This window comes from Epinephelus lanceolatus, chromosome 12, assembly GCF_041903045.1.
Source record: "Epinephelus lanceolatus isolate andai-2023 chromosome 12, ASM4190304v1, whole genome shotgun sequence".
Taxonomy (NCBI): Eukaryota; Metazoa; Chordata; class Actinopteri; order Perciformes; family Serranidae; genus Epinephelus; species Epinephelus lanceolatus.
The window spans coordinates 24069526-24097346 of NC_135745.1; the positions used below are offsets into that span (position 1 = coordinate 24069526).

A 27821-nucleotide genomic window follows, 5' to 3' on the forward strand; every position below is an offset into this window, starting at 1 on the left:
CCATGCAACAAACTGCCTGCTCATCAGGAGCTGTAACCATCCACAATGACTCACACACCAGTGGGACCAATTAGGGATTCAGTGTTTTTCCCAAGGACACTTTGACATGTAGACTGCAGGGGCCAGGGGCCGAACCACCAACCTTAGTGGACGACTGCTCTGCCTCCTGAGCCACAGCCAGCACCAATTATGTCCTGCACATGCCCACAACGTCCTGAGGACGGAGCTAATCAGCCTTATAGGGGGATCACCTGTGTGTAGCTCTACAAGAGTGTGTAGGTGTGAGAAATTAAAAGAAGCAACACATATATTGTGGTCAGAACCTGCAGAGCAGCACCGCAGATATGCAGCAGAATTAGAAAGGCAAACCTCAGTCTTCTTCATGTAGTTTAATCTACTTCCTGATTTCACAGGAAATTCAGCCAATATCTGCAGAGGCGTACGGGCAGAGTCACATGTTCAAGTGGTTACTAAAAGACTGACCTCTGAGCACTTCCACACACTGTATGATGCTCCCATGTGTGAAAGAGACAGAGAAGGTAAGAACCTTACATGATAGTGAATGTTTTGAAATACGTTTATGAGCTGTGTATCATAGCAACTGTATAGTAAATCAATGAAAACAAATATGCTACTGTAAAATCTGGAGCTATTATGGTAAATACATATTCCTCCCTTCTGTTCTTCCTTTTAAGAGTTAAATAGTTGAGCAGCTACATCAGCTTTGTTTAGGACAAACACATGTCCTCTTACAGCCGCCAATGGGTGGTTGTGCAACTAATTAGAAAACAGTAAGAAGCTCTCAACCACAAGAAAAGAGAAAGCATGTTGGTTTACTGTCAGCAGGCAATGCTTTCTGGTTCCTTTCATGCATATAAGTCTCAATAAATCGCTTTTTGTACTCAGGCTTTGGCCCGTACGCCTGCTCGCCTGCCTGTCTGTCTCCTGGCGGTTCCCCTCGTTGTTGATGTGTGAGACCACAGTGGGAGACGGCAGCAACAATCTGACATGCCCGATGAGAGCATGGAATTTATAAACAAATGGGGTTTTGTAATGTATGCTTTGATGAGCACATGCCCAGGATGAGTACCAGTAAATAGGTATATCTCTGTATGAGAAAGAAGTTACTGAAACAGAAGTTGGGATTGACTTTTACATGTGTGAGGCAGAAGTCTCGAGGAGCCACAAAGGTAGAGTTCACTTTCTTGATTAACAAAAAAAGTCACTTTCATATGGAAGCAATACTTAGTCCACTACCATCGTCTCCACTTCCCCTTCTGCCTCATCACAGTTTAATGGATGGTCTGTTTATCGCTCAGCGTAAACACAGAGTGAGACTGAACAGCTCAGGCAGGACTGTATACTATACGTGTTTCTGTTTGTGTATATGCACATTAAGCTGGATGTGTGTGTGTGTGTGTGTGTGTGTATACATACATATATATGTGTATGAAGAAGACCAAGTTGTACAGAGAGAGATAAAGAACAGACTAAAGGCTCTAAATTTATGAACATCACAAACACCACAGATGATTAGCGTACACAGAGCAGAGTATGCACTTTGCATACCTCGAGCTGCAGCTTTAATGTGTAAAATACATCAGTGTGAAGCTAAACAGAGTCAAACATGTCCGCTTTGGTCGTCATATATTTAGTGTTACCCAGATTTTCACTTCTGAGAATGAATTCACTCTTTCTCAGATGACTCATTCAGCTACATATATCACAGTGTGATCCAACTTTGTCTTTACAAGTATTAACAAAAATGAGCTGAGAATCATATTATATAAAAGCAGCTATAATCAATATTTTTGTATTAACAGGCTGTTCTCATGCACTGTTTGTATCCATACTTACAAAAAATAGGTGATAGTAATAACTTGTATATAACCCATGTAATCGTAATGACTGCAATCATGTGATGAACGCGCTGAGGGGAATGAAGACGGAAGTAGTATAAAGAGCGAAAGTCTGCATAAAGATGCAGGTTGGGATGGTGGATGGGTCAAACAAACACACAACTTTCCCCAGGAGACCGGTGTTTGTGTCCCGTGTAAAACCAAATGAACTTTGAGTTATTTTAAGGTACTTAATCACATTATGTTAATTACATAGCTTTACATTAAGTACGTAACGTGATCATGCCCACCCATGTTTCTTTTCTTTAATCTAACCCAACTTTACTTTCCAAAACCTAACATGAACCTATGTAACTTCACATTAAGTATGTAATGTAACTACACCCAGCCATGTTGATTTTCCAAAACCTACCCAAGGGAACTTTATGTAAAGTGCATAATGTGACGATGCCCATGTGCGTTTTTGTAAGATATCATATAATCACTGTATGAGGAAACATTGATGGATCACCTGACTACTTGTATTTGAAAGGAGTTGCTCAAAGCAACAAACCCACTGAGAATTATCACCTAAAGGTCAGTTTATACTTAAGCAATATCACACGAGAGGGAGTGATGTTGTACTGTGATATCGTCACGGCTGTGATTTGGCCATAGGCACGAGGCCGCAGGCCGACAGCTCGAGTGTGATATTGCTTTTATACAACAGTTCAACAGTTAAATAAGCAAGGCTGATTAAGAAATGTTGAAAAATGAGGACAAAATAGATAATTTAAGCATTTTATTTGTCTTCCGCCAACAAAAATAGTTCCCTCAGGACTCCGCTGTCACCGTTGCTATGTAACGCAGACATGGTGCGTCGGGCACTTACTCTTTATACACATTTATCTGCACGTTTCCATTAATTGTGCAGCCGGTGAAATAAGTCTCTGGTGACTGCATGGTGGACTGTTGCTTCACAGGCACAGCCAACTCTGCCTTCTGATCTGACAGTATGTTGCTTTTCTCCAAGTCATTGAGCTCCACTGATGAAACACTGACAAACCTGGATGTGTGCTCAGATGGATTCAGCTTCTCCTCTCCCTCATCTTCCTCTGATGACCATTCATAGTTCAATTCAAAACTTATTTTAGGAAATAAATCCATATTTTTGGCTGTTTGACAGTGGATGAATTAATTAGCCTACAACGCAACTGCTGACCTAACTGACACTAACCGTCAGTTTTGATTTGATTGTTGATTGCAATCAGCTGTGAGGCGGAGTGATACATACACAGTGAAATAACCGTGATGTTGTACTCCAATATCGTCACGGTTTTACTGTCTCTCGACCAATCAGATTGCAGGGCCGGAACTAACTGTTGTATAATTGTGCATTGTATCCACAGGATGTGTATCCTAACCCGTACAATGTAGCCCAACATGCACTTCCCCAGAAATGTAACTACACGTCATGCTGGTAGCATCGCATTTCCTCTTATATATTTCTGGTTGCTCCTTCTTCTCCATGAACATTGAGGACAGTACTAATTATATCGTAGTAGAGTAGCAAAGTAACTGTTGCCAAACATTTATAAGCTCCAACTCCAACACAATTTGCTTAATTTCACTTGCCATTGCCTGAAGTGCAGTATGATTTATAGTTGTACATTGTGCCCTACCCAAGAGGCCTACGCCTTTGTCTTTGCCATTGTGAGCTGTGTGATTACACCGCCAAAATGCTAGTTGACGGTTGGGTTTCTATGCCACTGTGTTGAGTTTCTTTGTCTACTTGTAACAATGGGGACTGAAACTGAGCAGATGTTGAAATTGGAGCAAAAAATTGAGCACAGTTAAAGTACTACTACTACTTTACAGTACCTTTGTCATTATTTTTTTAACCCTGTTTTTTGCTAGCAAAAAGTAGCATTAGCATTATCACAGTTAACAATAGACTGTAAATACATCTTGCTAACCAAGCTAGCAGCTAGCGTTGGGGTTAGTTCCATCTCCTCATCACTTGTGGCTCCAAAAGTCCAAGAAGGCGACCGTCAAAATGCCAAACTTGAGGCTTTAAAACCATGGATGTAGTAATAGACCAGGGGTCGGTTGCACAAATCACTTTGAGTTAAGATTCTCCTTAAAGTCCAAGTTAAAGTTTTCTTAAAATAAAATCAGTTGCACAAAACAGGTCTTCTGCAAACGAACAAACAGTTCCCATGACAACTGTAGAATTTGATGGCTGTAAAATATTTTTCGATGCAGTAAATGCTTTATTGTTTTCCCTTAAACTAAGGAAACCCTCTTGGGGACTCTGTGTAACACTCTTGTGTAAGTACCTCAGCTAAGGAGAAATTAAGCCTTTAGTGTCATACTTACTGAGAAGACTTAAAGGGATAGTGCACCCAAAAATGAAAATTCAGCCATTATCTACCCATATGCCGATGGAGGCCCTGGTGAAGTTTTAGAGTGCTCACATCCCTTGCGGAGATCGGCGGGTGGAGCGACTATAAAAATTTGTTTCGACAAATGTCATATGAACTTTGTTTTTAGCCTCACTGTAGCCTGTAGCTCTGACTGCTTCTCTGTGCTCCGTGCTCATGCGTGTGCGCAACCAGCGAAAGCACGAGCTTTGCTCACCCGTGTTTACATCACGTAACACGTGCACCGCAGGGGGAGACAACATAACCACAGAGCAAAAAGATAATTTTCACTTCGGTCTTTTAGCAAAGGACAGCCCAACATGTCTGAAGACTCTGAAATTGAGGAGGAACAGCATTTCTTTGTTGAGCCGTATACGGACGGACGGAACTCAGGCTACTGGATGAAGCAGCCACCGCAGCTCATGAGCCTAACCCTCAGCCAGCCGCAGAATACCGGAGTCGAGCACTGGAAATCTGGTGGTGTAGTTGTTTCAAATGCAAAGCAATGCCAACGGATGAGAGTCTTTGCTGCTCAAACTGGGAATTGGCGATGCCTGCACGTGAGAATCTGGACATCAGTACTGACGAGACTGCACAACTTTTTATGTCACGGCTGCAGCACAGCAGTATGGAGATACTTTGTGGATTCAATTTTGTGTTCTTGGACGTTAGTCTGGGGCGCCGTCTGCCATTAGGTGTGCTAGCCGCTGCCCCCGCTGATCTCTGCAAGGGATGTGAGGACTCGGCCGAATTTTCATTTTTGGGTGCACTATCCCTTTAAGGTGTTTTGTTCAACCAGCTGCTGGATACAGTGTTGGCCGTGGGCCCTGGTTCATTCTAATGAAAGTTGCTCAGTGGCATAAAGCAAAAAAAGCTCTATTTTTGCGGAATGAAATGACCCAGATGATCAGCATTGCTTCTGCATCATTGGGCCCATAGAGCAAGCGCACTAGAGACTTAGGGCCGCTAGTGTGCTTGCTCTATGGGCAAGCGCACTAGAGACTTAGGGCCGCTAGTCTCGCCACCAGACAATCAGAGATCTCCGCCTTCTGATAGTCTGGGGACACTCCTTTCTAAAGTGTGTTTAACACACCGGCGAAAACGGCCGGCAACAAAGCAACGCCTCTTGCATTTTTGAAAAGGACACGTCTTCTCGGAAATGTGCGCTCCTCCTTTTCTCGTCCGCAAGGAAACAAACACACGGAGAGCTTGAAAATGGATGCCGAGAGATTTAACTCCGTTTTATCAAACGTGTGCTCATCCGTGAAGAAAATATTTTCTCCAGCGGATGTCTTAGTTACAACATTATTGAGCTAACTGGAGTAGTTTCATGACGTATCCGACAACGGGAGGCTTTTAACAGATGACGTCCTGATGTTAGCTTTGCTGCTGTTAGCTGTCCCTGTCAGCTGCAGCCACTGATGCTTTCTAGACATCATGATTTCCTAAAACTGAATAAATACCACACATAGCAACACAAAACTGCTTTGCTAGCTCAATCATGTTGTAACTAAGATATCCGCTGGAAAAGATATTTTTTTTCACGGACCGTTTAATGAGTTATTACCTATTACAGACACCGCTAACGGCTAACAGGGCTAACAGCTAACGGTTAGCCCTGCTAAACGTGCACACAGAAATAGTAATGTTTGTTCAATCATTGTGTTTATAGACTTTACAAACATCAGATTAGTCCATACAGTGATACAGTGATGTGAAAAATGTGATATATAGGTTATATATATATATATATATATATATATATATATATATATATAGCTAAAAGCTCTGCTGGTTTTCTACCCGGAAGTATTTGTAAACAACAAGGCGATTCCCTCTATAGTCCGGCCGGACGGATGAGTCATGGCCTTGTAAAAAAATTATGTTTGTTTCTTTTAGTTGGCGAGAATGTGTCGCCGCAAACGCGACAAACATCCACTGAACTTTGACGTCGTTTTCTGCAAGCACGGCTGAGCCATTTTGTACCACTACACGTGTTTCTAGTGGGACTATGTTTACAAGCACAAGAGTTCAGCGAGCCACCGAAGGACCGCCCTGCAGATTTACTATTGGTTCTGCAACATAGAGAGTTTTTTTAAACTCTGAAATTGTATCCGCCCATCTAAACACAAAATCAGGGAGAAAGTCATCAGTCTTTAGTTAAGCAAAGCGTCTAAAGACTGACTTGTGAGTCTATAGGGCCGCCGACCATGGCCAAGCGCGCTTGAGCACAGCTGACTTCCGGTTAAGCACTCTGCAAACTTGAGTGGGGATAAAACAATTATTCTTGCAGCTCCTTAAGAGTTTCCAAATGTTATCAGATTGGATAACATTACATGGATTAAATACATAATACATAACATTACATGGATTAAATCTTTATAGTGGGACCAGTCATTTCACAGGGGTTGTAACATCCAAAAAATGTATCCACTAATTTACAGACGTCTCTCTCTTTAAATCTAAGTCAATGGGAAAAAGTCTTTTTAGGCCCAATGGCATCACATGACGGACCCCAGAATGTACAGTACCACTGTTTGGACACTACAAAAATTGGCTTCAAAGCCCGGCGCACTTCCTGGGGGCCTGTTCAAAACAGGGGTCCGCCAACCAATGGGTAAAATTACTGTGGCCACTTAATGTGTTATTTTTACACATTTTGTGGTTTAAAGCTGCTATTATCAAATGACTAATATTATGTATGTGAAAGCCAACATAATTATCATCTAACTCTATGGTCTCCTCCAACTCCACAAGGCATTTAGCATCTTTTAGCTAATTATTTTGGCTTTATGTTACTGGTTTCATAGTGTCGCGCTCAGCATGCAGCAGTGGGGCTTTTTTTATTGCCACAAAAGTTCTTACACACCCCCTGTACACTACCTGCCCAGCCCCAAATGGCAGACAGACAGTTCGCTACTAGCTGCTGAACATAGTGGAACATTTAACCACTAAAAACAGAGCTAAAAGGAGCGTGAATTGGCTTTAGATTTGCCAGATGTTCAGAATCATGACTCCAAATGAATGCTAATGTTGCCTCATGTCAGCTGGATGTGTAAATGAACACGTGTTTGCTACATCAAGTTAAAATTTGTGACAAAATATCTGCGTTGTGTTCACAGCTTGTTTTCCAAGAGGCCAAAAAACAAGTTGATGCAGGTTTAACAAGAAATGAGGATTGGCTCCACAGACTGTAATGCACATAAAACTGACAGCCTAAATATGTATTTAGTTATAGTTAGGGTCACAAGGTGTTGGAGTCTTTTCCAGCATCCACTGAGCAGAAGGCAAACTTAGCGCTAAGTTATGTGAAGTGGACCGCAGTTAATGGATGACAGAATTAAGCTGTGCAATGTAACATAACAACCTAATGAGACACAGAAAAAAAAAGAAAGAAAACAAAGCATCGACAATACAAAAATGTGCTTTATAAAAAGTATAATCAAGGCCAGGGGCGACACGTTTTTAGCACATGAAGAAAGTATGCATGAACATGTGTCATAGTCATATAAACATGGTTACAGTCAAGTTATATCTCGTTGTGTCATACAAACAGAAAACGCACTATGTGTGTATGGATTATATGCATAACATGCACAGAAATAAGGTATGAAAATTAAAAACACTCCCAAAAAATACCATATTATCAGTTTAAATGAGTTTATATATCGGCGTGGCAGTCTGCTGTCCATGTGTACTTCCAGGTATTTTGCTTGTTGCAGGACGCCAACATGTCCATTGTCTCCATGCTACTGTGTGCATCCCGCATCAGAGCAGTTATCAGAAAACCCCTTAAATTTTAAGTGATAACTTAAAATGCAAATAAAACGCAGGTGACAGGTCTTGCTATATGATATGTAAATCATACCACCGATACCGCCTCCACATTTGCTATTCCCTCTGCTCATATGTTCTGCTTCTTGTTCCTATGCACGCTGCTGTGGCTTTACATTGTATTAATATTTATTGTTCTTGATAACCGCACATAGCAACAGTCTCAAAGAGTTGGCAAGAGCTACAGAGCTCATTCTTCAGTTTGCTTTTTAAGCCGCTCCACATGCGAGATGCATTTTCGACCCTAAAGCTGGCCATTTGCCGCCTCCATATGGACAAACCCCGACGCTCGGTTCCACAAAATGTTGGCTGATGAAAAGCTTTGATCACAGTGAAGCCCCCTTTTTTTGGGAGTGATCAGTTATTTGTGAAAAGAATGTGATGTACAATGACTTGAGCTGTCACCCGTAATTGAGAGATCATTTAATGATTAGCCTCATGACTCCTGCAGAAGATATTTTAAATTGTCCAAAGTGTATATTTGAAAAATGAGACAGAGGAGTAAACAAGTTTCAAAGTTGCAGTTTATTCTAATGTGGATCCAATTGATGCAGGTTTTAAATCGTGTTCAGTGAGGAATGTTTGCTTTCTCCACCTGTGACATATTTACCAGAGTTAGGTGACTTAAGCTCTGCTGTCTCCAACCACCTCACCTCACAGTTTACTCAATGTGTCGTTCATCGGTTTGCTGGATGGCGATAAAAACAACTTGTTCGACTTCACAGCCAGAGCAACATGGAAACTATTTTAACCTGCCACACACACTGCTGTGACGCTCTGCAGAGACGTTGCATTGCAGTGCTTGTGACTTTAAAGATATTTAGAAACAAAAGATCACATTTCTGTGGATTAATCAAGCTCTTGTCACATGTTGTTTATCTGTTTTTATAGTTGTGACAGACATGTCCAAACTGTGTATGTGTGCATGCATGAGTTCAAATGTGTTTGTACCGCCGTACCACAAAAATGCTGTTATGCAGGAGCTGGTGGCCTTTCAATGGAGTTCCCAACTTTTCCGCTTGCTGCATGACAAACTAGTTAAAGGGGTAGTTCACACCAAAATCAAAAATACATATTTTTCCTCTTACCTGTAGTGCTATTTATCAGTCTAGATTGTTGTGGTGTGAGTTGCTGCGTGTTGGAGATATCAGCTGTAGAGATGTCTGCCTTCTCTCCAATATAATGGAACTAGATGGCACTCAGCTTGTGGTGCTCAAAGCTCCAAAAATTACATTTGAAAAACTCAACATCAATGTCTCTTTCCAGAAATCATGACCTGGTTACTCAAGATAATCCACAGACCTTGTTGTTAACAGTTTAATGTAGGAAATATTTTCTTTCTACCAAACTACACCTGCCAACTGTATCACTGCAGTTCAGATGAGCTGTAATGTTAGCTAGCTCAGTGGTGTTAGGTGAGATAGCAGTAGATGGATGTCTCCTTTTGTGCAGTGATACGGTGAGTGAGACATCTAGTTCCATTATATTGGAGAGAAGGCAGACATCTCTATGGCTGATATCTCCAACACGCAGCAACTCACACCAAAACAATCCAGACAGCCGTCCTTTCACGTCAGCATGATACACAGCCAGTCACCATTATTGTTTAAGGCACCTAGCGGTGTCAGGAGGAAACTCGGCTGGACAACAATCAAAGTTAACACCGCGGAAGTCTAAGTGGGGTGGGCAGGAGGGGTGGCGGATGGGTCCAACAACCACTGACTTTCATCCAGGAGGCTGGTGTTCACTTCCTGTAAGATTGTAAAGCAAAACCCTGTTCTTTTGTCCTAAACCCAACTATGTGCGCTCTTGTTGCCTAAACCCAGTCACATGCATGTGCTGGCAAGACATAACCACATGTATTTGTTGTTGAAGGGGAAAAAAAGTTAATTCACGCTGTTGTACTGACATAGTGCGTTTATTTTGAACGAGGCTGCATGCAAACTGTAAATTTCCTGTGAAAACAGAAGCATATCTTGAAAGAAGACAGTGCATGTAACAGGCAGAACTTAACATGGTGTCCCAGAGCGTGAACAACCAACGCACCCAGGGTACCTTGCACATCATATCTCGACATGGAAAGCCTATGACGAAACGTCTATGTAACGAGGTCGGAGTGAGGATGTGTTGGTATTTTTGATTCGGGGGTGAACTGTCCCTTTAAGAACTGGTGCTGGTAGAAACCGACTTTAAACTGAACTGAAAATTTTCAGTTCCTGATGCAACTGCTGTCTCCTCTCCTTCCTACATTTTAAATTTAAACCCTTTACTGCTGCTGAAATCTAAAATGTTATGTTCTGTCTTCTCAGATGGACGACATAGATGCCATGTTCAGTCACCTGCTCGGAGAGATGGATCATCTCTCTCAGGTGAGTTGTGCAGCAGTGCTGTGACCTAAATGCAAACTTCATGTTTTTACAAAGCTTCCTAGAACCAAGTTGCTCCTTCTTAGAACCATGACGTATTCTAAGAATTTCCTCTTACAGTTAAGACTTGATCCTGGTGAAGATAAAGGTTATTCACAAAGCACTGTGGCCCCTCAAAGAGGTCCTGAAACTGTGAGGAGGAGTTTTAAGAGGCTAAAGAGTTACTTAAGAAGAGGGGATAAACACATCCAGGCAGGAGAAATAATGCTGAATGACAATTAGATAATGAAACACTACAGATTAGATCCTGTAGAGATGTTTGTGGTTGATTCCATTAGAGATGCGCACACATCTCCCACCCAATGCAACATCACCAGAAACCAAAGTGATCACAACACTAAGATATTTGGCAAATATAAAAATGCAGCGGTGATAACTTGGGTCTGCCTCAGCCTTCTATCAGCAGAGTGATCACGCTAACAATTAGTGCTTTCACGGTCTCATACTGTGACGCAGGTTATTTCCTCTGGGTTTCCACACCCTGCAGGCTCACAAAAGGACAACCAATCACATCTGTTAAAAGAATTTGTCATACATAGCAACAGGGTCAAACACACCACCTCACTAAGGTAGAAGTTCCCGTCCCTTTCATGCTCAGAGTTGCTTTGAGAGTTTCCCTAAATAGCCTCAAAGCTAGGGGGCGCCCACTAGCTCATCTAGAGGAGTGGACACCTCATGTACAAAGGCCTTGTCCTTGCTGCAGTGGGCGTAGGCTTGATTCCAACCCATGGCCCTTTGTTGCATATCATCCCCTGTCTTTCTCCCTCCTTTCACTGTGGATCTGTCCTGTCGAATAAAGGCAGCAGAGATTTTGAGAATCAAACACTTAATTTCCTGCATTCTTGTGATTTTATAATGCACCAATTTGTGCCTTTTCTGCATCAATTTATGGTCTAATTGTCTTTAATCTCTGGCAAAATTAAAGTCCCCTGCTACTTTCAGGTTTTTTTTTGACATGATAACAGGCATCAGGTCTCTTCTGTAGTAGAATTAACATCATATTATACATGCATACTCTTATCATGATGGCCCACCAGCAGATGGAGACATGAAATACAATAGTTTTCAATGTATTTAACGTTTATTCATTGTGCAAATTAAAAAAAATATGTTGGCCGATTCTGACCAGCCATTTTAAAGCCGATACCGGCTGATACCGATGACGTATCGATACTATCGTGCATACCTACGGTTAGCTGTATCATTATTCCAAGTGCACGTACATTCTTGTGAGGCACAGTGGGCCGTTTTGTAACTTTTGGAGCAAGAGACTCTGAAACAAACATAGTGAATAAATATATACATTTGCCAGTAATCATTATTTCAATAGCTTAGTATTGTATGCAACATAAAAGAGTATGTTTATACAGGGCACATTAGGCTGCCCTGCACGTTATTGTAGGCCCAGTTTCATATGCAACATAATTTTATACAGCTAAGATGTCCTTGGCCTGAAAAATGTTGAAGACCCCTGATCTAGAGGAAGGGTGAGGGGATTGTCAAAGTCATGAGAAACATAAATGTCTGCTTGAAATTTCATTGCAATCCAATCATCCAGAAGTTGTTGAGATATTTCAATCCAGGCCAAACTGCAGCTCTGTCCCATAGAAATTACATTTATATACAACTAATTTGAAACAGCATACACGTTTTGAGGGAGATGTAATGCCAAGCAAATTATGTTTTCTATTAACATAATGAGAAGATGTTAGTTATTGCAGCAAAATGTTCACCTGCAATGTATTTCAGGCAATCTTGCAATACAATACAGTATACACTCATAGCGACTACAGCATGTTTTTTAATTACTTTTTTTGTTGGCTTCCTAACCTTAACCAAAGTGCATTTGTTGCCGAAACCTAAGTTAGGAGTCTGAATATGTACCCAGGGTCTGGTGTCAAGGTCCTGCACTTTAAAAGCCAGTCATTTTCCTTGTGAAACCTGTGTGGTACAGATTGTAGTGTTTCATTACCTGAAAGAAAGGTTTGTCTCTGAACATAAAGCAGGAAGTGTTTACCTTGTGTGATGAAGAAAACAGTTCAGTATCATACAAACGGAATTGCTAGGAGACAGTTTTGGCCGTTGCAGTGCTTATCGGACATCCCATAATGTGTCTGTAAATTTCATCTGGCATTGTGAGAAACATCAGTGTGATATCAAACATCTCTGGTCGCATTCTTTCTGAAAACACGACCAGATGAGCTGAGATTCTTACACTCTGGCCGACCGTTCCCTTCAGTGCTTTTGAAGTAGGAACAGGTTACAAGAAGTGAATCAGACAAATCGCCTGATGTTTACCTCCCTAATCTGGACATTATCTGATTACACATGGCAGTCTTTGTTTTGAAACTGAAGCATCAGACAGAAAAATGTAAGGCGACGCTGAGATGTGAAGTCATTCGCATCTGGATTGGACCGTGGGCGATCGCTGCAGATTCAGCCTTAAGCACACATAAGCTGCTCATCATATAAGTGCGGGCTGGCCAAGAAAAACATTACACACTTCTAACTGATGCAACCTCAGCCTGAGGCGCAATTCATTATTGTCCATTTTAAACCTGTGCATGTAGGCTAAATGAGTGCAGCCCTGAGAGTGGGATCAATCTGGAACATTACATCAGCCATACCAGAAAAGGATCTATATGTCACTTTGGCATGCGTCCTGTTGGAAAGCCATCACAGTGACAAACACTACTCCACAGACTATTACCAGAGTTAGCAAGAAAAGCATTTTGATTAAAGCATTGATCCTCTCAGAGTCTGAGAAACAAAAGGATTTAAAGTGATTCCACTCATCGCCTTGATTGGGTCCATTCTCTGCTTTACTGCCTCGGAGCTAGAGGAGAAAAAGGAGCATTTTTTTATCCCCAACTCAAGGAGCTCGGAGGTGTCATTTAAGCAGCAGCTCCAGCATGACGACATGTGTTTTCAGACACAGTCATCAGGGTCGGATTGAGTGCTGGCGGGAATTATTTTGTGTACAGGCTGGCAGTCTGCCCAGCTTGTTTATAGAATATGATTGAGCCTGTGGAGACTTGTGTTAATAATTAAGATATTGCAGTCTGGACATCAGCCTCTTTCCTTGTGACATTTAAGTCCTTTAATAAGGAAAACAGATTCACCAGAGTCTAGATGTATGCACCGGATGCACAGCTTGTTCCATATATATATATATATATATATATATATATATAAAAAGACACTGCGACATCCCATATTGATGATTCAGTTTTTCTTAATGAACCGATGTATGATTTATTGTCTATGCAGAAGCTGAGAGCAATATGTTCTCCATCAATGGTACAGCTTGAACACAGAGCATGATAAAGTGCAGGGAAACAAAGCCACTGATAAATAACAGGCTTGTGTAACATATTTAAACGAGCACTTCAAGGACACATATGGCTCACTTTGGTCTTATGGGCTGCACTTTGATTACAAGTGTTATATGAAACTAAAAACTGTTGCTTTTGGCAAACACATAACTTCTGTGCAAAATGTATTTTAAAACATCCGATGAAATTCAACTGAAAGAAAAATTTAAACGCAACAGTTGTTTTTGCTCCATTTTTCACAGGCTTAAAGGGCTGGGGCTGGTTGCACAAAACATCTTATTAAGATTTTCCTTTAAAGTCCTTGTTAAGGTCATAATAAAATCAGATGCACAAAACACCCTTAAGTCTTCTCTTTAAGGTTTCCTTAAAATATACACATTAGTATTTATGGTTTTCTCCTTGTCTTGGTCTTAAACTTAAGGGATCCCTAGACTGTTGCACAAAAGACCTTAGCAACCAAAGCAAGGTAAAAAAAAACTTAAGGTACCTCCAACTCTATCTTGACTGCAACATGACCGAGTTTATGGTGATAAATGAGAAGAGTGTTCTGCGATGATGATACGCTTTTGATTTTACACTTTAGATTTGACTGAATTAAATTTTGTTGAAATTTCTTCCTCCAATCATTTTCAGTTTTCTGGTATTTGGGGATCAGATTTACTTTGTAGTTCGTGCTTTCTATGATTGTATTCCTCCAGAAGTATACTCTTTTCCTCCTCTGACCAATATGGTTTTCTTGTCCTCTCTTCTTCTGCCATTTTGTTCTCTATCAAACTGTAAGCCAACTCTGTGAGACAATGACAGGCGTCACAAGTGTGAGTTCAAGTAAACAAACAATCTCCATGGAAACTTGTACCGCTGTAAAATCTCTATCAATGCAGTTCAAAAGTTTTCTTAACTAAGGAAAGCTTTTAAGGGATTCTGTGCAACTGTGTAAGTCCCTCAGCAAAAGAAAAAAGAAGCCTTAAGTGTCATACTGAAGGAGAATACTTTTGTGCAACTGGTCCTTGATACTTGTTTTATGCACTCAGTAGTTATATTTCTCGGAGTGTCGGTGGCTTAGTGGTAGAGCAGGCGCCCCATGTACAAGGCTGTTGCCGCAGCAGCCCGGGTTCAACCCCAGCCTGTGGCCCTCTGCTGCATCTCTCTCTCTCTCTCACACTTCACTATCCTCTCAATTAAAGGCAAAAAAATGCCCTAAAAATATCTTTAAAAAAGTAGTTATATTTCTCTCAATTTTCTGTGTCAGTGAGCACTTCTACTTTTCCAAGATAATCCATCCACCTGACAGGTGTGGCCTATCAACATGCTGATTAAACAGCATCATTACTACGCAGGTGTGCCTTGGGGATGGTCACTAAAAAAAGGCCATTCTAAAATGTGCAGTTTGATCACACAACACAATACTACAGATGTCACAAGCTTTTATAGGAGAGTGCCGTTGGCATGCAGACTGCGGGAATGTCCACCAGAGCTGTTGCCTGTGAACTGAATGTTCGTTTCACTACCACGAGTCATCGCCAGTTTCATTTCTGTGAATTTGGCAGTACATCCAACCAGCCTCACAACCACAGACCACGTGTAACCACACCAGCTCAGGACATGAACATCCAGCGTCTTCACCTGTAAGATCACCTGAGACCAGCTACCTGAAAAGCTGATGCAACAGCATGACGGTCTTTACCTGACCACAGTTTGTCATCGTAACCAAACAGAGTGGGCAAACACTCAATAGCAATGGCATCTGGCACTTTGAGGAAATGTTCTTCTCACAGATGAATCCTGGTTTACACTGCACCGGGCAGATGGCAGCCATGACATGTATGGTGTTGCGTGGGCGAGTGGAGTCCCATTGTAACGGCATTCATCTGTCGCCATGACCTCATGTCGCAGCATGATAACACACGGCCCCATGTTGCAAAGATCTGTACACAATTCCTGGAAGCTGACAACATCCCAGTCCTTGCATGGCCTGCATACACACAGACATGTCACACATTGAGCATGTTTGGGATGCTCTGGATCAGCATGGACAACAGCATGTTGGAATTCCTGCCAATATCCAGCGACTTCACGCAGCCATTGAAGAAGAGTGGGCCAACGTTCCACACACCACAGTCAAGTCAACCTGACGTCTTTTGAAAAAAAAAAAAAAAAAACTTGTGAATTTTTTTGTTTTGTGTGTTAATTTTTTTACATTATACAACTGACTTTTATGGGCAAGACAGTTGGACCCCAGTGTTGATGTGAGACCAGGGGTGTAAATATAGACAATGCAGTTGCACTGGGGCCCATGGGGTGGAGGGTCCCTATTGCCACCTGGAAATACACCTGTGTTCAAAGAAGAACTCCCATTAAATCAAAATGGTGCAATTTTCCATATATGACCTCAAAAAGGCAAACCCATCTCTATCATGGTTTTCTGTTTCTGTTATGCTTATTCAACATAAACTGTGAAAAAAACTATATCCATCTATCTATTCATTTTCAACCGCTTCTATGAAGTCGAGTCACGGGGGCAGCAGGCTGAGCAAAGTATTCCAGACGTCCTTCTCCCCAGCAACGCTTTCCATCTCCTCAGAAGGGCATTCCCAGGCCAGATGAGATATGTAATCCCTCCAGCATGTTCTGGGTCTGCCCCGGGGCCTCCTACCAGTGGGATGTGCCAGGAACACCTTGGGAGGCGCAAAGGAATCATCCTGATCAGATGCCCGAACCACCTCAACTGACCCCTTTCGACACAAGGGAGCAGCGGCTCTACTCTGAGCTCCCTCCGGATGTTTGTGCTCCTCAACCCTATCTCTAATGCCGAGCCCAGCCACCCCACGGAGGAAACTAATTGGGCCACTTTCTTTCGGTCACTACCCAGAGCTCATAACCATAGGCGAGGGTTGGGACTGGATGGACCAGTAAATCGAAAGCTTTGCCTTTTGGCTTAGCTCCCTCTTCACCATGACAGTTCGCCAAACCGACAAACTGCCAAGACATCTCGCACTCCTTTCTACCCTCACTCATAAAGAAGACCCCAAAAACTATAATTTAACTATAGAAAACTATTTAGTTTAACTAATAGTTTCCTATTTTCTTTTGTAGTTTTTGTCATATACAGTGTGTATGTAGATGTTGTCCAATGTCAATTCTCTGTTCAATCATGTAACGGGATTTACAGCAGCTAGTTAAGGTGCAAAATCTCTCAAGACTGACAAGCTGGGCACATCTGCATGTGGACATAACATCAAAGTGGCAATAAGACACACTGTTGGTAAAATATATATACGCCTAAAACTCTGTGTGTGAGTTGTGTGTGCTTCATAACAAGTAACTTCAAGTAAATGCACAAGTAAATGAACAAGTAAATGCACAAGTAAATGAACAACGTCTCACACCACTGTGTGAGACGTTGTTCATTTACCATTTAATCTCTTCGTTACAGAGTTTAATGTCTGCAGCCGACCCACCAGAAGTGGATCCTGCCTCAAAGAGAGAGAGCACCTTCTCCATTGGCTTCACAGATCTACATGGTGAGTACTCGTTCAGATGCAGACGCCTTCATCTTAAGCAGTGTCACACAGCCAAGAGTCACACTGCCCTGAAAGTGAGTGTGATGTGGAAGGATGAAAGTGGGGGAGACGCGAGGCAGTCTTTCAAGAGAGAAGGTTTCTATTGAAAAATGGGGAGTGTTCGTTTTTTCTTGTGCCAGAAAGTCACACCAACCTTCAGAAACCAGACGGGATAAAAGTAAAGACATATCAGTTTGGGAAATGAAGGATAAAAAGATGTTATGGGACAACTGTAAGTAGAGTAGAGATTGAGATTACAAGTTTTTAGGACAATGAATAAATTAGATATATAGATCAATTAAAATAAATTGTGAGGAAAAAACTGATGTTGGGCCTGTCTGGAAAAGGGGAAACAGCTAGGCTGGCTCTGAGGGTCTTGTCTTTGGTGTGAGGTTGCAAAGCATCCCAGCTGCCTGATGAAAATGTTGGCATTGTACATGTCTGCAAGACACATAAGCAAGACAGCTGCCAAGTGGCAGACCACCATTCAAGACCAGCAGTGTTAGTGGCGATATTTGCAGGTATTTTTTAAGATGTCCAGAACATTTCCATCCTCAGTTGTGGGGCCGAAGCGGGTCTTTTTTAACGACACATCATGATATGTCCAGTGGTGTTTGTGGCAACAAAATCAAAGTTACAACATATCTAATGTATGAAATGTACAAATGTAACTTATCCATGGTTTGCAGAAACTTACAATGCCAAATGGGTTGTTCCAGGGATAGAGCCTGGACTGGCACCTTTTAAAAAGCAGCTCCTCTGACCTTTAGGCCACAACTGTGCCCCTATCTCCTTACAGAGTCTCTTAATGAACTGGAGGACAATGACCTGGATGCTCTGATGGCTGACCTCGGATCAAAATCAACCAGCCCAGAAGAGAAACTCCCCACGGATGAACAGTCCAGCAGCTGTGCAGATAATCAAACAGCAGCCGTGGCTCTGGAGCCTGAGCCAGCAGCTGCCCTTCCTCAACCATCAAACTCTGCTGAATCCTCTGGAGAGCTACAGATGGTAACCTGGAATCTGTCACTGATCATAAAAACTAAGTTTTAAAATCATGAAAAAATGATTACCTTTATTATGCCTCCAGAGCGAACCCCAGACAAAAGCAGACAAAATTAAACTGGCTCTGGAGAAGCTGAAAGAAGCCAAAGTGAGGAAGGTAAAGTCAGCAGGTTTTTGTGTGTCTTCCTCACCATACAGTCACACAGATAAAGTTTAACTCAGCTTGCTGCCTTTTCTAGTTGATAGTAAAGATGCTGATGAGTGACGGCAGCTCTAAGACACTGATGGTGGATGAGAGACAGACGGTCCGAGAGGTTTTGGACACGCTGTTTGAGAAGACACACTGTGACTGCAGCATCGAGTGGAGCCTGTGTGAGACCAACCCTGAGCTGCAGATCGGTGAGACATGTTATACTCGCACTCAGGTCATATGCAGGCAATAGAGCACATGTAAATAAAATCATCCACAGAGGCAGGAGACACTGTTGCACACATGTTTTGTCATTGTTTCAGAGAGAGGCTTTGAGGACCATGAACACTTAGTGGAGCCCCTGTCTGCGTGGACTCGCCTGAGTGAAAACAAAATCTATTTTGTGTCGAAACCGCAGAAATATGTGATGTTCACAGACCCTCAAGTGAGTACAAGCATGTGTTTTCTTTTCACCAAAGTTTTATTACACGGTTTAATGCTAAGTCAGTAAAGTGAACTATGCTTTCTCACCCTGAAGTTATTTTACATGTGGAAAAAGAAGACGGCATGTTTGAGTGGAGTTAACGACCAAGCCAGACAGCTCTTACTCAAGGTCAGTTACATTACCATATTACTGGACCTTTATGTCAAGTTGCTGTGGGTCATTTCACAAACTGAAAATGGTCGGATGGCTGGGCCTTGTATTTTATCAATAAATAACAGCTACGTGGTCAATTGCTTTGTTCCATCTTGCTTTAAATGTGCTGTTACACCATCTGATCCAAAAACCTTGATCTGTCTGTTCTTAATTACTAGCCAAACTCAAACCTCTCACTTTTATCCAGGATTCTGGAAATAGTTGTTTTCTCTCAACTCATTTCCATCTTGGACAAATTTCAGTCAGAGTCTGCTCTCTTGAGGATGACAAATAATGTTCTGTTAGACACAGGATCACCTTGCAGTTTGAGTAAGTTGGTGGCATTTGGCACAGGCCCGTCCCCTCCGAGACAGATCAGACTCTGTTAGAATTGATAATGCGTGCTCTTCCTGCACCCCCATTGCCTGTGGGGTACCACAAGGCTCCATATTAGGCCCCATTTTATTTTCCCTTTATTTGTTTCCTTTGGGGTCTGTTTTAAGAAAACATAACATCTCCTACCATCGGTACGCAGATGACACACAGTTGTACCTCCCACTAGAACCTCCTTGCTGTTTTAACTCCCTCCTTAGGGTGTAAAATCCTGGTTGGCAAAACCTTCCTAAACCAGAATTAAACTGAAGTTGTAATCAAGCAGCAACATCTGAAAAATGAAGCCAATGCAGAAGTGCCAAAAAATGCAGTTCCTTTAATGGCCACTTGAGGCTGGCTCCAAGACAAGTCAGTCCCCATAGACCTTCATGATAAAATGCCCAACTTTACAGCAGAAATAAACATGTCTACAGCCTGGTACAAAAATGTTTTGGTCTCTAAAGCTAATTTCAACATTCATGACAACTGTACAGGGGGTGAATTTTTATGTAACTCACTCATTTAAATGTTATTAAGGCTTAAAGTTATGCATAATTAAGGGCGTGGCTGCTTTGAGTGACAGGTGGGTGCTGTCAGATGACAAATTGCTACAACAGTGACAATTTTTGTTACAGTAGGTAACGTAAGGCTGGTGTAACAACAGATTCACAGTGTATTGGTGTAGCCATCACTATTTCAGTGTTTTTTCAGTTAATGAAAGTTAATTGTAACATTTTAGTTGATGAAAAAGTCTTATTTAGCATTTAATTGTACTAAAAGATCCTCTAAGAAGTCAGATGTTTAGTTTATCTGCTAAGTATATTTTTGCTTTAATAGTTTTAAGCCTGTTTTTCACAAACTACAATTATTCATTCATTCATTTTCTGTAACTGCCTATCCTGTTACATGTTGCGGGGGGGCTGGAGCCTATCCCAGCTGACATTGAGTGAGAGGCAGGGTACACCTTGAACAGGTCACCAGACTATCACAGGGCTGACACATAGAGACAGACAACCATTCACACTCACATTCACACCTACGGACAATTTAGAGTCACCAGTTAACCTGCATGTCTTTGGACTGTGGGAGGAAGCCGGAGTACCTGGAGAAAACCCACGCTGACACGGGGAGAACATGCAAACTCTGCTCCCCCACCCCAGGTTTCGAACCCAGAAACTCTCTTGCTGTGAGGTGACAATGCTAACCACTGTACCACCATGCAGCCCTGGCTAAAATTAGCATTGGCATTATCACAGTTAACCATAGCTGTGAATGCACTGTACTAACAAAGCTAGCAGCTAGTTTTAGGGTTAGCTCCACCTTCTTGTCCAAATTTGGTTACTTCTGGCTCCAAAAATCCAAGATGGCGACAGCATTGTTTGACAAATTGATGTGTTAATAGTGTTTATTTCAGTCTTGCATGTAATCTTTGACCTCTGACCCTGCAGGAGCATTTTGAAGGTCCTACTGTGATTGTTCCTGATCTCGAGGGCATGCTGTACCTCAAGGAAGATGGGAAGAAGGTTTGGAAACCGCGCTACTTTGTGCTCAGGGCCTCGGGCATCTACTATGTACCCAAGGGAAAGACAAAGGTTTGACACATCTAATACGTTTTGAACAATGAAAACATCACATTACATTTTAAATGCAGCCATGTGCAGCACTGACACTGATGTATTGTTGCTCAAGAAACAACAGGTAGGTGAGAGGCCACATTTGAAATTTAGCAAGTTGTGTGGGCGAAACTAACTCCCACACATACAGCCTGGAGAAAACTGTGGTGGGCTGCTGTCGTGACAGTGGAACTGATGAATTATCAGTGATGGTTTATGTTTCTTAAGGTGATTTTTGGCACCAGCAACCAAAAAAAAAGATAACCACAAAGAATAAGCAGGAGGTGTCTAAACTTGCCACCTGAATTTTAACACCCTGAGAAACAGTTAAAATCTTTGGCAGGTGGGTACTTCAGGTCAGTGTGCAAAGGTTTTCATTTGTTTATCTGATGCCAACACTTTAGAAAATACATTTCCTTGCAGAGAGATAGAAGACGAAACCACTTTCATCTGTTAGAGTGGGAATCAATCTGTCCATCCAACTGTCAGTAAAAAAAATAATAAGCGTCTTACCCAAAGTGTCAAACTGCATTAAAGGGAAGGTTTGCCACCTTCTGTGTGGATGTCCAATCAGTGTTCATAGTAAATGTAGTCAACTGAAGCAATACATTTCTCAGTGTGTGCTATATTGACCAAGAAAGCTGAGTTCCCCAATTCAACCTGGAGCTCTTCCTGACTCTAAAGCCCCGTTTACACCAAACACTTTCAGTATGGTACCTTTGGAACCAAAAGTAACCCTTCAGACATGGTACCTAGACACTAGTGTTTCCACCGCAAACGGTACTCTTAAATGAGGCGGGGATGTTGTCACTCACTGCTCCATCCAGAACTCACTGTATTTCCTCATTATTGGTGACACTGATGGAACTCTGCAGCTTGTTTATCGTCCACAGAATGAGGTTGCACGCCAACATTTTCAGAACAAAATAAAACAGGCTGCAGTGAGAGTCTCTCTCCATGGGATATTTAAAAATAGCTGGTTTGTGCATTTAGTCCTTCTCAGGCAAGCTCAGGGGTTTAGTGTTGCCGTAGCCCACAGGAACTACGCTCCGCGACACTTTTTTTTTCCCCCCCCGAGTGAGGATTAGAATGTATGCAGTTCACATAACCCGAATGAAATTAATATATATAAATGCCTGAAGATCCAATCATTACTAAAAGTGTATGTCATATGAAAACTTAAGTAATGGTCAAAGTTGTCATATTGAAATTTAAGGTGTGTTGATCAGTTCACGTCGTCAGCTCACGCATTGAGTAACGTTACAAGTTAACGTTCCACCTTAAAAGTTGCCAGCAGCAAAACATCCTTTCATTTTATCGTTACAGACTACTAACTAAACTCTCCATGGTATGAACAGTGGTTACATGAGCCTCAAAACCAGCCACAGCTCAGCCCTGAGCAGAGTGACGTCCTCTATTGACCAATCAACAGACTGCAGTGTTCACAGCTCCACCTTTTAGTACCAGATCTGTGTGCTAGGTACCCCAACAGAGGGGGGACCAAAAATGGGAATAGTATGGAACTGTTCTATTGGTACCATCCACAACTTTTCACAGTGGAAACGGAAACTGATTTTGCAGCTGTAAACTCAGCGTTCTCTGTCAGTACAGCACATACTGAGGAATTTGTTGTTTCAGTCGACTCATTTACCATCAACACAACATCCACATTAAAGGTGTTGAATAACCCCTTTCAATTAGCATCTGTGCATATTTCTTTATACATCTACAGTGGTGACAAATGGTGTCTGATTTTTCATGCAGACTATTAACAGCTGTCTGCTTCAGGAGAAAAATAAAAGAAAAAAATGGTTGCACGTATGGCGTTTGTCCTTAAACGACGAGAAAAGAGATTTTTCTCTGTGTAAAGTCTATGATGGGTTACATCTGAGCGCTCATGCATAGCAGAGGCAGAGAGGCAAGAAGAAGTGCCACAGAAATGAAGATGGACAGTGTGAATTGAGGCCTCGCCGCTGTTAAAGAGCAACATGTCGTTGTGTCACTGAGACGGAGCAGAAAAACACCGCCCTTTCAGGCTAACTCTGAAAAAATCATCCAAGAGGAAGAAATAGATGGAGGGGAAACTGTGCGAGGCAGATGTGCAAATCGCAAACATAAAAGAGCTGCAGGAATTATCTGAGGCCAAGGACACGAGAATGAAGCAGAGGAAGATTTGGAAACGACAGTTCATTAGGTAGGGGGAAGAGAAACGGCCAAATCAGACAGAAAAAAAAGCGTAACTGAAGTTCTTCTGCAGTCTGAAGTGGACCTGTACGTGTAACTACCAGACTAACATGTAAACACAAAGCTCCTGATGTGGCACTGTGATCATCAGAGGTGGAGAAAAGGTCAAAGATGGAGGAAGACAAGTGGACAGAGGTACGAGATGAATAAAAAAAAAAGAAAGAAGTTCTCTGCGGGTCATTTCCTCTTCCAGGAAGCTTGACGCTGTAGTTTCCAGTGGAGAGCAGCATCTCTGTCAGTGTGGTTTATTGTGTGAACACGATGTGTTTCTGTTTAAAAACAAAAATGAAAGGAATGTTACAATGCTACAGAAAGAAAAACAAAACATGGAGCTCCATTGTCAACTTCCTTTGAAAGACAAATGGCCTTGCACGTCTTTGAAGTGTCTTAAGTTTTAATGCCAAACATACAATTAGATTGAGAACATTTATTTGTTACACAACTCACTGAAAAACAACCAAGACAGAGTGGAAGAACAGCCAGCGTTTAGACTGTTCCAATTTAACGAGACCAGAGGAACATCTTAAGGTGTGCTTTGTGACGCAGTGCAGCACTGGAGCAAATAAAATAAAGCACATTGTCAACAACAAAAAATAAAGTGATAGAAAGAGATTTACTTCTTAAAGATGTGTTTCCATCTGCACCAGCTGTCAGTTTCAGAAGAGCAACTTCTATTGGAGACAAGTCTGTCCATTTCTACTGGGAGGCTCGGTCACAGACCACAAGGCTGTGAATAGAGCTGTGACAATTAATTGATTAGTTCTGCTATTAAATTAAAAGGCAACTCATTTGATAATCAATTAATCGGTTTGTTATTAATTAAGATAAAGTAAAAATTCTCAGATCCCAGCTTCTTAAATGTGAATATTCTCTGGTGTCTTTCCTCCTACATGACACTAAACTGAATCTCTTTTGGTTGTGGACAAAACAAGACATTTGGGGACGTCGTTTTGGGCTTTGGGAAACACTGATTGACATTTTTCACCATTTTTCTATGTGACCGTTTGTGAATTTAGGATGAATTTGCTGATCTTGAAGATGTTGATGCCTTGTGGGCTGTGTGTTGTGCACACCCAATCAATACAATCATTCCAGATGAGCCAGGCCTGCGCAGATTTGATCACCGGCAATCGCTGCACAATGCATGCTGGTTAGATTTGTGTCCGACTTCATCCTGGCTTACTGTCACAAGATCGAGGAGGATGCAGTTGCTCTCCACCGACTGCAAGACCCGGAGCATGATGGGAAACACCTTGTTCTCACCTGATCTAACAGCTGATTGGTTTAGATGTTGACTCAACAATATGATGTTTTATTTAAACTTTTCATTTTGTTGAATTTCAGAGATTCAGATTTGATTTGTCTGATCTGAAGGTTTACACTGTGAACAGAAAACATGTTGTGTGACTGATGGTGACGTCTGGTCGTAAGAGACTAAATACATTTATCATCAACTAAGGGTAGTCTACTGTATATTAACATTGGACTGTTTTAATTATTGAAGTATGTAGCAACACAGAGACTTGCAGTAGGTGGGATGTGAGAATTCTTAAAATACATCTGTACAGATGTGAAGCTTTGACTATATCTGACTGAAAACTGCTGTATTTCTTTCCTCTGTATTTGACTGAGGCTGATGTTTTCAGTTTAAATGTAGTTAAGGGGACAGGTCTGCTCTGCAGCAGCAAACTGATATGATGCTGATTTACATGACGATTCACGTAAAATGGAGGTTGACCCATGAACAAAAATTACAGATCGCCTGTAAAGTATTTTTAGAGGCTACTCTGTCATAATTACTACTGGAGACTGTGGTCAAACTGATATGAGTCTGATAACGTTTTATTAAATCGGCATCAGATCTAACAGGACGTGAGTGTTTCTGTGACTTCCTGTGCTGGAAACTGTGCGTTTCCAGGTGCCGTTCATCTCAAACGAGTCTATTGACTGCACCTGTGACAGTTATCCTGAGCTGCTATGATTACCCGGCAGCTGACACCAGCTTTGGTGTATCTGTGAGCTGTCACTTGTCTTTTTACGTCCTGATGAAGAGTGGGAGCTGAGACATGTAGGTGCTGAGCCCATTTATTAAAGGCTTTTAAATTGTTGCAAAGCAGTGTGCGTTTTATGTTTTGGTTATGACTTATTGCTCACAAAGCAAAGTACAAGTCTAACCTCTCTTTTCTTTGGTCTCATATACTGTATCTTTGGATCCAAACAGCACCTATTTTTTGATACCTGCATTCATGAACTAGCTCTCCTCAGACAATACTGACATTTCCTCTCTTTACTCCACTTTATGTTACCTCCTAAATATCACTGTAAAACTGTTAAAATGCCAGAAATTCAAGTACCATGTCTTGTGTATAAATGACTCTAAATACACAAACATAATTTCCTGTGATTTATTTTTTTTGTCTGTCCGACAGACTTCCAGCGATCTCGCCTGCTTTGTCCATTTTGAAAAAGTCAACATCTACACCACCAACAACTACAAGCAGAAATACAGAGCTCCCACCAACTTCTGCTTCATGCTGAAGGTAGGTGCAATAAAAGTTTAATGAGGTAAAGGCGTCACAGAGCACATGTATGTAATATACCCACTGAGTGGATGTTTATTCTAAGGACTGTTAAACCACCTCGAGGTCTTCTTCCCCCCTTTTATGATATTTTAATCTGCGTCACTGGAAAAAAAGCATTCCTGGTTTGACAAGAGAAGGGAGGGGAGATATCACAGGTTGTCTGAAACAATAAATAACAAGCAGCTCATGTTGCAGGGAGGGATGACTGCTAAATGTTTTCTTTCTTAAAAATCCTACCTACCATCTGTGGTTTTTTATGTTTGAAGACTCAAACAATGTCCCATTCAGACATTTAAGAAGCCTTTTTTCCACATAAATTTATGTTCATATGGAACTAGTAGACTTTCAGATGCCTGTCAGATACATTTACATGTAGATACTTGAGGGTTTCTTTTGTTTGAGGTTTATTTTTCTGTTCAACACCACCCCCCAAACACAAACACAGACAACTCATGTAGAGCTGTAAAAGTGTCTGGATCTTGATCATCATCATGCACTCAAACCTTTCTGTGTTTTCCAGCATCACATGCCAATCATCGACACTGTGAATAAATTAGAAACATCTGAATTAACAAAAAAGGTTGTGATGACAGACACATGGAGGAACTACTGAAACAAGATTTTCTTTCTTTCTGACAAGTAGCTGGTCTCACTAAAACATGGTCAGAGATGTCTCAGCTCATGTCTACAATATGTTTAAACAACCCAATCAGCAGTGTAAATGTTGGCATTGTACCAATCTGCAAACCATGGATGTGTTAAATTTGTACGTTTCATATGTCGTGGGTTTGTTGAAACTGCGTCTTTACATTTTAGTTTTTTTAATCAAATGTTTTGACATCTTTGTAGTCAACATGTCGATAGCTTCAGGCACAAGAAACTCTTTGTTAGGCTCAGGAGGACATCACGCTTTTGCTTAAAATACCAGGTTTGGTTGCTACAAACCGCTGGAAATGTGTCGTTAAAAATGCCCTGTTTTGTCACAAGAAACACGGCTGAAAATGTCCCAATATGACGTTTAAAAATACCTGGTTTTGTTGCAACAAACGAGGCTTGAATTGTCTCCATGTTTGGTTAAAAAATATTCTGTTGTGACGCAAGAAACACAGCTGAAAATACCCCAAAATGATGTTAAAAAATACCTGGTTTTATTGCAACAAACATGGCGAAAAATGTCCCGACGTGTTGTTAAAAAATATCCCGTTCTGACACAACATACCCAGCAGAAAATGTTCTGACATGTCAATAAAAATAATGTGGTTTTGTTGCAACAAACACAGCGGAAAATGTCCCAACATGTAGTTAAAAAAAAAAACAGAAAAAAAAGCTTTGAAGCGTTAAAAATACCTCCTGTTGCAACAAATGAGGCTAAAAATGTTCTGATATGTATGTAGGCCCAATGTTTAGTTAAAAAAAATTTGTTTGTGAAGCAAGAAACACAGCTGAAAATGCCCCAACGTGTCATTAAAAACACAACATACACAGCAGAAAATGTTATGTTGCAACAAACAAGGCTGAAAACACCCTGACGTGTATTTTAAAAAAAAGAGAGCGAAAAAGACGTGCCATTAAAAATACCTTTTGTTGCAACAAACAAGACTGAAAATATGCCAACTTGTAGTTAAAAAAAAAAAATAAATCCCATTTTGACACAACGTACATGGCAGATGATTGTTCCATCATTAATTGTCATTAAAAATACCTGGTTTTGTTGCAACAAAAGAGGCTTAAATTGTCTTGATGTTTAGCTGAAAATATTCTG

At 41.4% G+C, this 27821-nt stretch overlaps 1 protein-coding gene across 1 annotated transcript in view; it reads left to right on the plus strand.

Moving 5' to 3' along the window:
- Positions 1-342: 342 nt before the first annotated feature.
- The window catches only part of LOC117271563 (amyloid beta A4 precursor protein-binding family B member 1-interacting protein-like), a 33715-nt gene continuing 6236 nt past the window's right edge, over positions 343-27821 (plus strand). The window contains exons 1-10 of the mRNA XM_033649824.2: positions 343-539; positions 10405-10464; positions 17290-17377; positions 18216-18427; positions 18507-18578; positions 18661-18820; positions 18935-19056; positions 19150-19224; positions 21069-21212; positions 25907-26017. Of these exons, the coding sequence (XP_033505715.2) occupies positions 507-539; positions 10405-10464; positions 17290-17377; positions 18216-18427; positions 18507-18578; positions 18661-18820; positions 18935-19056; positions 19150-19224; positions 21069-21212; positions 25907-26017 (1077 nt within the window). The 5' untranslated portion in view covers positions 343-506. The remainder of the gene's footprint in view (positions 540-10404; positions 10465-17289; positions 17378-18215; positions 18428-18506; positions 18579-18660; positions 18821-18934; positions 19057-19149; positions 19225-21068; positions 21213-25906; positions 26018-27821) is intronic.